Source organism: Mizuhopecten yessoensis, unplaced genomic scaffold (genome assembly GCF_002113885.1).
Source record: "Mizuhopecten yessoensis strain PY_sf001 unplaced genomic scaffold, ASM211388v2 scaffold7147, whole genome shotgun sequence".
NCBI lineage: Eukaryota > Metazoa > Mollusca > Bivalvia > Pectinida > Pectinidae > Mizuhopecten > Mizuhopecten yessoensis.
The window spans coordinates 147,819-158,750 of record NW_018406904.1 but is presented as its reverse complement, the minus strand read 5'-3'; the positions used below and the strand labels follow the sequence as shown (position 1 = coordinate 158,750).

General features: G+C 38.5%; 1 protein-coding gene and 1 long non-coding RNA gene across 2 annotated transcripts; one reads left to right on the top strand and one right to left on the bottom strand.

Annotated features, from left to right (window-relative positions):
* The first annotated feature begins 930 nt into the window (after positions 1 to 930).
* On the top strand, positions 931 to 6,108 carry LOC110453150. Its single transcript, XM_021501997.1, has 4 exons — positions 931 to 2,307; positions 2,793 to 2,975; positions 4,709 to 4,851; positions 6,013 to 6,108. The coding sequence occupies exons 1-4, from the start codon at positions 1,036 to 1,038 to the stop codon at positions 6,092 to 6,094; spliced, it is 1,680 nt and encodes a 559-aa protein (XP_021357672.1). The 5' UTR covers positions 931 to 1,035; the 3' UTR covers positions 6,095 to 6,108.
* Positions 6,095 to 10,827, bottom strand: LOC110453152. Its single transcript, XR_002463258.1, has 6 exons — positions 9,624 to 10,827; positions 9,430 to 9,567; positions 8,467 to 9,229; positions 7,779 to 7,832; positions 6,739 to 6,884; positions 6,095 to 6,491 (listed from the first exon to the last, which is right to left on the bottom strand). It is a non-coding gene; the product is annotated as an uncharacterized LOC110453152 (long non-coding RNA).
* Between the last annotated feature and the right edge of the window lie 105 nt (positions 10,828 to 10,932).

The following is a 10,932-nucleotide window of genomic DNA, read 5'->3' as shown; positions in this document are numbered from 1 at the left end:
ACTCAAGTAATTCTATAACGCCGATGTTGATGGATTTTTCAATCTACACATATTAGACTACACAACTTTTAACGATCCGCCATTGATGTGAGAGTACCTAAAGTAGAACAGTCCTAAAACCACGGAATCTATTCCGTGACAAAACAATTGATTGCATGTATCTTTTCAACTCGCAGTAAGATTTTTCAAGTTATGAGAAAATCTTATCTGAAAATAGCACCAGACAGTAGAATTACGTTGGGCAAACCATTCAAAACATCACACAGGCTTGTTATCATTGTGATGTCAGATGCTGCGGTTTTTCGTCGTTTTGCTGTAGAAATGAAATAAATGGAAAATTTGATATGTTCCCAAGGAATACCATATATATATTGTAGGTAGGACAGATTATAACGATATTTCGCTATGGACTGTCATACCCGTGAAATATCATACATGTATGGTATTCAATGGGAAAAAATATAGATATCCTAACACATCTCTAAACGCCAGGATAAAAATATTGTCCAAAATTACTGTTTTAATAACGATTATATATAACATGTATTAGATAGTCCTATTTAAAGTCTTACATGATATGAGGAGAATTCGTTTAATGATTTAAGATATTTTCACGATAAGGTGAACGTCACGGTGATAGCTAGCGCTACGGTACATCAAGTTGATGTTTCGGTGAATACTGAGATATTATAAGTATATAAAACATTTATATTTTTCTCCAACACGTGTTCTATCTGTGTATCCTCGTGTGCCACTGTTAATAATGGTATGACACGACAATGTGTGTAAATGTTATTTGCTGATTTTTATAGACCGAATGAAAATATCTGTAATATTAACAAATAAGCAGCAATGTTGATGGTGTGGGACCACATTTCGTCTTTTTATACGAAGTGGTGTCCCCTTACCTTTAAATTCAAGATGGCTGCTTCCAGGTGTCAACACCGGCCCAGAGACAACAAACCAGAAAAATGCTGTTTTTTGCTTATTACTTTGTTCATCAATATCATCATATCGTCTGTCAGTTGCCATAACATGTTTTCTCCGGCTGATATACTATCATCTGTTGACAATGCGTGCTTAGTTTTGTTGACTGAGTTTTCCGACATGGACACGTCAAGTATTTTCGATGAGTTGGCCCTCACCACATTTATCGAAGAACCTGTTGTGATGTTAGGATTAGTTGGGGTCACTTCGTTTGAATGGCCTAATGGAGAACGATTATCTGTACAGTCCGCTTCGCATTCAAGTCAAGCGGAGATTATTATTTTTGAAAGGAGAATCCCAGATAGGACTTGCTTGTCGGTAAATAAAAGTCCGTCCGCTCTCCGCCCTGTTCTTTACTCTGGATTTGTAGGCCGTGAAAGTCTTACTGACTTTATCAACAGCAAGTGTCACACATACAGGTCTTCTATTGGGGGGCTAAGTATTGAAGGCTATCACAGAAAAGAAATTTTAAATTCACTCTTCTCCATAGCACAGATTTCAGATGTTACTATGGAGGACATAATGTTATCAAGTAAGAAAACTGTAACGACACAGTGGTCATCGTCAGAAAAAATGAATACATTGGATGAACAGGAAGATTACTCAGGAGAAAGAAAACATGGTTTTAAAACAAGTGATGAAGAAATGCTTCACATTACACATGAATATGAGTCTTGTCCCACTGTGAAAAGTATGGAGGACGGTGAAACGAATACTTGCGACAGAAGTAATTTTGATGTTCATAAAGTTCAAAATGATAAAGAAATTCCGCAATGTGAAAGAATCACTGCACCTTCTACTCAACAATTTTTCCATGAATACTTAAAAATTTCAAAACCAGTTATCATAACAAATATGACTAAGTCATGGCCTGCATTTCAGAAATGGACAAATGAGTATTTCAAAAAAGAATATGGTAATTATGATGTTTATATTAAGTTGACACCAAGAGGAGAATTTGAGGGAGTTGAAAAAGCTGATCTCTGGGAAAATTTCAAATCTTTTTCCATTCCACATGAAGTCAAAGTTCAACTCCAACATCCAGAATTAGTTGTTGTACGACCAGCATCATTTAGTTTAAAGTTTTCAGATTTTTTGGATATGATTGAAAACGTTACCAGTGGAGAGCTGAAAAACGTATCAGCTTATTTAGAATATTCATCGATTCGTCAGCATCTACCAGATTTAGAAGATGACATCAAAGAAATGCCATTTATTCGGCCAGGAGTCCATAAATTGGAACATCTTAACATCTGGCTTAGTGACGGAAACACCTTGGGGAAACTTCACTTTGATCCGTATGATAATTTTCTTTGTCAGGTAAAAGAGATTTGTTTACCTTTTTGATATAATAATCATTTTTCAAACAAAGGAAAGAAGTCTTTACAAATACACCTGTGTAAAATACCATTTTGAATGTTAGAAAAAGTAATTTCTGATTACTGTTTCAGTCTGTTCACAGGGGCATGCAGCGACTATTAATATTGATCTTGTTAGAATTTCAGAACTGGGTACATTGTATTGGTTTAAATGTACCCAGCGAATGAAAGTCTAACAATATCAACTCAGTACAACGTACCCAGCGACTGAAAGTCTAACAAGATAAACATTAACAGTAGTTGCATGCCCCTGTGGTCTGATTGTGGTACTTAAAATCTTAAAATTTGCATAGAAAACCATTTCACATAATTGTGGTGATATGTATGTAACAGTATGTATTTTTTGCATAAAGCTATATCTATTTGGTAATTTCCATGAATAAGATGTGAGATAAGACATGCATTTCAGTATTTCAATTTTTATAGATACACGGACAGAAAGAAGTGATACTGTTTGATCCACAGAAAAATGAAAATCTCTATGAGGCCCACATTCCAGAAGCAATTCTTTCCTACAACAAAACAACAGGAGAGTTCCGGCGCCGCACACTAGTGGACAGTACCTCCATGGTTATGTCCCCTGTTGACATTCTGAGACCAGATTTTGAGGTATATTTGTGTATAACAAAGCAAACAAATCATTTCAGTGCTTCTGAAGCTTGGAGTCTTCCCCAGATTTACTAACTTTCGCTAGTATGATTATGGTAATTAAAAGATTGTTTTTTTTTAATGTGTTAAATAAAAGACTTTTCAAGTTATCACGACTGTACAATTGTGACAGTGAGATACATGTATGTTTTAATTGTGAGTTTAAAGTTTTCTGAACAGAACTTTTTTCCTTCGTCCTGCATCATCCGTCCATATAAAAACAATTCACATTTTTTATTTTTCACCTAAACCGTTGAAATCAGTTTTCAACAATATATATTCAGATTTAACCATCAAGGTGCCTAAGAGGCAGGTCGTATTGTCTAAATTTCAAAAGTCTTCTCCAGTCTTTTGGTATATTTTGTTTATTACCAAAAAATGATTAAAACTTAGTTGGAATAAAAATCTTATCATTACAGGTTTCATGATATGAAACTTAGACCTTGGCTCATCCCGAGGACCTCTGAGGGTGGGACAAAGAAAAGTGTCCTATATGCTTTATCATGCATGTGTAAATTTAGTATTTCATTACCCACTGGTCACCCATTGCCCCTTGGGAGGAGTAAAGTTTACTATAGATAAAAAAATATATTTTAGGGAAATAACACTTTTGGTTTATTTTTTTTATTTTTAGTTGGAAATAATTCACACTTGTTTGTTGAAACTGTAATCATGTGATTGCAGTTTAATGATATAGAGAAGTAAGACCTGACCATTTAGGACTTGGAAGGTGGGACACAAAACAAGCTAGATTGCCATTAAAAAGGAATTAATGGTGTTTTAGCAATAAAGTGCATACACGAAATAATGGGTGTTTTTAATGTTTTCGGTAAAATTCATGGGATTATAATGGGATTTTAATGAGTTTTTGATTGATTTAATGGACAGTAGTGAAGGGTCAAATATATATGTGTGTAAATTTTGATCATTACCAAAGGTCTCTATCCCCCATTGACGATGGTGTTATATTTGCTATATTACTATATATACAATATTATTCTATTATTTTACTGCTTTCTGACAGTTACATGTACCAGCTTTTAATTATGTCAACATTTTGTCAGCAATTAAGTTAAAAATCCATATTTGGATTACAAGATTATATGTACTGTTTTCTTTTTCACATCAGCTCAACATTAAATCAACAATTGTATTACAATTCAGGTGACTGCTAAGGCTTATGGGCCTCTTTTATAGAAATAAATACACTCGCACCAACCTGATATAAACCTGAATGTCTGGTATGAACTGGTTTCCATGTAATGTTCGTGTGGTTATACATGTACATAAGTACCAAATGTCAATATTCCCAAGTATCATTGTTCAAACTTTTTGCTATTTAGTTCTGATAGTAAGGCTATGGAGGATTTTTAAGTCAAGAGATTTTCTCGTAATCAATTTGACGGAAATATATTTAATTTCATTTTTGATTTATGAATGTATTTCAATTTTTTTTTTTTTCAAGTGAGTTGTTTTGTGCATTAAATTTGAAGATGCGAGATAGTTTTTATCAATGGGAAAATGGCAACTTCAGCATTTAAAATGACAAATGATAATTCTTACCATATATACCACTTACCACATATACTGTGGACCATAATGGACTCATCCAGATCAATGCATGGTAGAGGTTACTAAAGTTATATAGGGGTGAAAGGGTTAACTGCTATAAAAATAATTTTACTCTTTTTCAGAAGTTTCCACGTTTTGCATCAGCCATGCCCCTAAACTGCACATTAATGGAAGGAGACGTCCTCTTCATGCCAAGTTTCTGGTGGCACGAGGTCCAGTCATCCCCTAGCCGTACAGCCAGACACAACCTCGCAGTGAACTTCTGGTCAGTCCGGTCAATGTATAAAGAGAGTTGAAATGCCTCTAAATATTGTTTTAGGCTAAAAAAATATGTTTCAGGTTTCAATACATGCCTGAAAAAAATAGGGTAGGTCAGTAGACAAATAATTTTATTTTAATGTTATTTTTTTATTTTTTTGTGAATTAATATATTATGCTTTATTTCAAACTTTACAATGCATTTCCACACATAACAATGGGTATTAATTAGTCAAGAATATGGTCAGACTCCCAGAGCAGGAAGAAAGAACATTTTAATGAGTAGCTGTGAACTTTGCCTGGCTAATAAATTAATCTTAGATACAAGTTGGTGATAAAATATCAAGGGTCGGCAGTAAAATCTAGGGTAGGTCAGGATACCTGAAACACACATATTGTTTTGGGGCCTTATAAAGAAGTGTCATAAAAAGATAACAATGATGTTATTTTTAAAATCAAAGTTAATCATTAATTTTGTTTTGAAAATTCAACTAATGAATTGTTATAGATAACAATTTTCCAGTAATATATCAAACTGACATCTTTATTTCTAAAAAGAATAATGTTATATGAAATCTTATGGAAATTCACTAAATAACGTTTTTTGATTTTAAAAAAACCCAGGAGTTATTTTCATGGGGTTATATATATTCAGAGTTGTTACCCCTGAAAACCTTTGAATTAGAAGTACTCTTTAATCAAATCTCATACATGTGGAACTTGATCCATGTGAATGTTTTGCTATATATAGCTAAACCTTCCTCAGCTCTACAATGTATAATCTGTAGGTCACAACACATTTTGTATGTCAGTATCTCTTTGCATGTCAACATGCCACATACTGAAATCAGGTCTTGTATAGAATAACTGGCCTTTGCTGGCCACAGACCAGGGCTACTTCGTATGAGCCATATATGATGTATGATATATATTACTATATCACCTATCAATGCTAAATGATAGTACCTCTTAGGATTTCAGAGTGTCTCGCAATAGAGAGCTCAAGAGTTATGGCCCTTTTCTCATCTTTTGCATCTCAAATTTTGTTGGGATGTACATGTATGGAATGAAATATTTACCTTTATTTATTTTTTTCAACATATATTTCATTGATGTACAATGTTTAAAACTTGTGTACTAAAACTTTGTCATCTACTTTTTTTAACAGGTATGATCCTTTTCTGACAAAAGAGTTCCCTTGTCCAGATTGTCGATTGGACATCAACCCAAGGTATCGCCACCTTCTGTGACACCTGATCATCACCTAACTACATATACATTGTGACACCTGATCATCATCTAACTACTGTGACACCTGATCATCATCTTACTACTGTGACACCTGATCATCACCTAACTTCATATACATTGTGACACCTGATCATCATCTAACTACTGTGACACCTGATCAGCATCTAGCTACTGTGACACCTGATCATCATCTTACCACTGTGACACCTGATCATCATCTTACCACTGTGACACCTGACTGCCACCTTACTGCTATGACACCTGATCATCATCTAACTACTGTGGCACCTGATCATCACCTAACTACTGTGGCACCTGACTGCCACCTTACTGCTGTGACACCTGATCGCCACCTTACTGCTGTGACACCTGATCGCCACCTTACTGCTGTGACACCTGATCTTGGCACCTTACTGCTGTGACACCTGATCATCATCTAACTACTGTGGCACCTGATCGCCACCTTACTGCTGTGAAACCTGATCGCCACCTTACTGCTGTGATACCTGATCGCCACCTTACTGCTGTGACACCTGATCATCACCTTACTGCTGTTGTGACACCTGATAGCCACCTTCCTATGTGACACCTGATCGCCATCTTACTGCTGTGACACTTGATCGCCACCTTACTGCTGTGATACCTGATCGCCACCTTACTGCTGTGACACCTGATAGCCACCTTCCTACTGTGGCACCTGATCGCCACCTTACTGCTGTGACACCTGATCGCCACCTTACTGCTGTGACACCTGATCATCACCTTACTGCTGTGACACCTGATCGCCACCTCACTGCTATGACACCTGATCATCATCTAACTACTGTGGCACCTGATCATCATCTTACCACTGTGACACCTGACTGCCACCTTACTGCTGTGACACATGATCGCCACCTTACTGCTGTGACAACTGATCGCCACCTTACTGCTGTGACACCTGATCTTGGCACCTTACTGCTGTGACACATGATCGCCACCTTACTGCTGTGACAACTGATCGCCACCTTACTGCTGTGACCCCTGATCGCCACCTTACTGCTGTGACAACTGATCGCCACCTTACTGCTGTGACTCCTGATCGCCATCTTACTGCTGTGACACCTGATCGCCCCCTTACTGCTGTGATACCTGATCGCCACCTTACTGCTGTGATACCTGATCGCCACCTTACTGCTGTGAAACCTGATCGCCACCTTACTGCTGTGAAACCTGATCGCCACCTTACTGCTGTGAAACCTGATCGCCACCTTACTGCTGTGACACCTGATCCCTACCTTACTGCCGTGACACCTGATCGCCCCCTTACTGCTGTGATACCTGATCGCCACCTTACTGCTGTGACCCCTGATCGCCACCTTACTGCTGTGATACCTGACCGCCACCTTACTGCTGTGACACCTGATTGCCACCTTACTGGTGTGACACCTGACTGCCACCTTACTGCTGTGATACCTGATCGCCACCTTAGTGCTGTGACACCTGATCGCCACCTTACTGGTGTGACACCTGACTGCCACCTTACTGCTGTGATACCTGATCGCCACCTTACTGCTGTGACACCTGACTGCCACCTTACTGCTGTGACACCTGATAGCTACCTTACTGCGGTGACACCTGATCGCCACCCTACTGCTGTGACACCTGATCATCACCTACTGCTGTGACACCTGATCTTGGCACCTTACTGCTGTGACACCTGATCGCTACCTTACTGCTGTGACAACTGATCGCCACCTTACTGCTGTGACTCCTGATCGCCATCTTACTGCTGTGACACCTGATCGCCAACTTACTGCTATGACACCTGATTGCCACCTTGCTGCTGTGACACCTGATTGCCACCTTACTGGTGTGACACCTGACTGCCACCTTACTGCTGTGATACCTGATCGCCACCTTACTGCTGTGATACCTGACCGCCACCTTACTGCTGTGACACCTGATTGCCACCTTGCTGCTGTGACACCTGATTGCCACCTTACTGGTGTGACACCTGACTGCCCCCTTACTGCTGTGACACCTGATCATCGCCTTACTGCTGTGACACCTGAGCTTGGCACCTTACTGCTGTGACACCTGATCCCTACCTTACTGCCGTGACACCTGATCGCCCCCTTACTGCTGTGACACCTGATAGCCACCTTCCTACTGTGGCACCTGATCGCCCCCTTACTGCTGTGACACCTGATCGCCACCCTACTGCTGTGACACCTGATCATCACCTTACTGCTGTGACCCCTGATCGCCACCCTACTGCTTTGACCCCTGATCATCAACTTACCACTGTTATGCGTGATGAGCCAATGGTGATGCATGGTATTTCAAATGGGACCCCTGATCATGACCTGTCAGTACACCTGATCGCCACCTTACTGCTGTGACACCTGATCGCCACCCTACTGCTTTGACACCTGATCATCAACTTACCACTGTTATGCCTGATGAGCCAATGGTGATGCATGGTATTTCAAATGGGACCCCTGATCATGACCCGTCAGTGTGATAATATTTGACCTTTCAACTGAAACCCATGACGGGTTGATGATGATGATTTGTGATGTTTTTACTGTGTACCCCATACGTGTCAGTGGTAATGTGTGCGGTTGCTATTCTGTGGCACAGCATCTGTTTTTGTTGAACCCTGATCATTCCCCAGTTGTCTGTGAAGTCATCAGGAGGAAGAATTTGGAAAAATATTGATATGTGATCACCTAAGTTTAGAGGAAGGACTTCTACTCTTATTTTGAATTGTCAGTCCATTCATACATATATGTACATGTAAGTTCACAAAAAATCACCAATACAAAATGAAGGACTAAAACATTCCATTATCTTTATATAGCTTTATATGGGGATGTTCTTCCACTTTCGGATTGTACGTTTATATGACGATGTACTTCCATTTGGGGATGTATGTTTATGTGAGGATGTACCTCCATTTGGGGATGTATGTTTATGTGAGGATGTACCTCCATTTGGGGATGTATGTTTATGTGAGGATGTATGTTTATGTGAGGATGTACCTCCATTTGGGGATGTATGTTTATGTGAGGATGTATGTTTATGTGAGGATGTACCTCCATTTGGGGATGTATGTTTATGTGAGGATGTATGTTTATGTGAGGATGTACCTCCATTTGAGGATGTATGTTTATGTGAAGATGTACCTCCATTTTGGGATGTATGTTAATGTGAGGATGTACCTCCATTTGGGGATGTATGTTTATGTGAGGATGTACCTCCATTTGGGGATGTATGTTTATGTGAGGATGTACCTCCATTTGAGGATGTATGTTTATGTACCTCCATTTGGGGATGTATGTTTATGTACCTCCATTTGGGGATGTATGTTTATGTGAGGATGTATGTTTATGTGAGGATGTACCTCCATTTGGGGATGTATGTTCATGTGAGGATGTATGTGAGGATGTATGTTTATGTGAGGATGTATGTTTATGTGAGGATGTACCTCCATTTGGGGATGTATGTTTATGTACCTCCATTTGGGGATGTATGTTTATGAACCTCCATTTGGGGATGTATGTTTATGTGAGGATGTATGTTTATGTGAGGATGTACCTCCATTTGGGGATGTACCTTCCATTTTAGGATGTACATTTATGTATGAACATTTATGTGAGGGTGTACCTTTATTAAGTATTGAGTAAAAACACAGAATCCCTCTGTTTATTGTGCTGATCATTGACAAATAATCAGATCGATCAAGTTGAATCTTTCGTCCTTTTCATCACACTTCTCCTATGTTATATGTTATTACAAGTATGCAGTGAATGAGTCCGTGTCGTAATTTTGTCAGATGGATAAGTATATATTGTATGCATAGCTGTAGTAGAACGAGGAACAGTGATAAAGATAGTGCTGTCACTGGGGCTTGAACCCACGACCCTTGGCTCTCCAGCCCGATGCTCTACAGCTGAGCTAAAGAGAAATTCCCTACAGCTGACGCTTGTAAGGCAACTTAATCAGTGCACATCTTTTACATAGCTATAGTTATTTTCGCTAGGGGAACGCATCTAACAAATGATGTCAATTGGTGCGTGGTTATGTCGCTGAAGGCATTGCTCTATAAGAGCTGCTGGACCCTCAAAACCAAATGGGCTTGAATCCAGGTCTGGTCTGGCCCCGTAGTGTTTTTACAATCAAAATACTGATTCTTTGTTGTTGATTTGATGCTTGTTAATTTTCCATATTAGTTTTATAAAATATGATTTTGTTTTAAGAAATGCTTAATCAAAGCTTTAGTCATGTAGGGGAAAGGTTTTTAATGTTGTGAAGTTTTTTGGCAGTGGTACAGGGATCCTTATGATTCATTATCAACTTTCCCCATATTTTTCATTTAGCTTGACACAGCTTCACCAAAATCAATACATGTCTTGTTCCATCCATCGTGTATGAAGAAATCCGATGTGTGCTTCATTAATGTTTGTCAACTGTTATTATCTGATTGATGCTCTGTTAGATTTAATCAAATGTACATTTTCTATGTTTTTACAAGATATATCTATCTTTTCTATGTCTATAATCAGATTTAATTTTAAATATGTGTATGATCCGTTGAATTCCTTTGTTATCTGTAGTGAGAAGGGAGGTAATTTAACTATATATTTTTATATGGTATAGTGCAAGAAGGGAGATAACTCTGTTTTAAGTATAAACATATTGCCTCAAAGTGAAATAAAGATATATGTATTTATGTTCAGTTTCATGGTGTTAGGTGTCGCATTGTAATCGCGGTGTCCGTCAACCCGTCTGTCCTCATTCTTGTTTCTGGAGTTTTATCTCAGAACTTCGGTTTCATAAAGTTAAACATTTG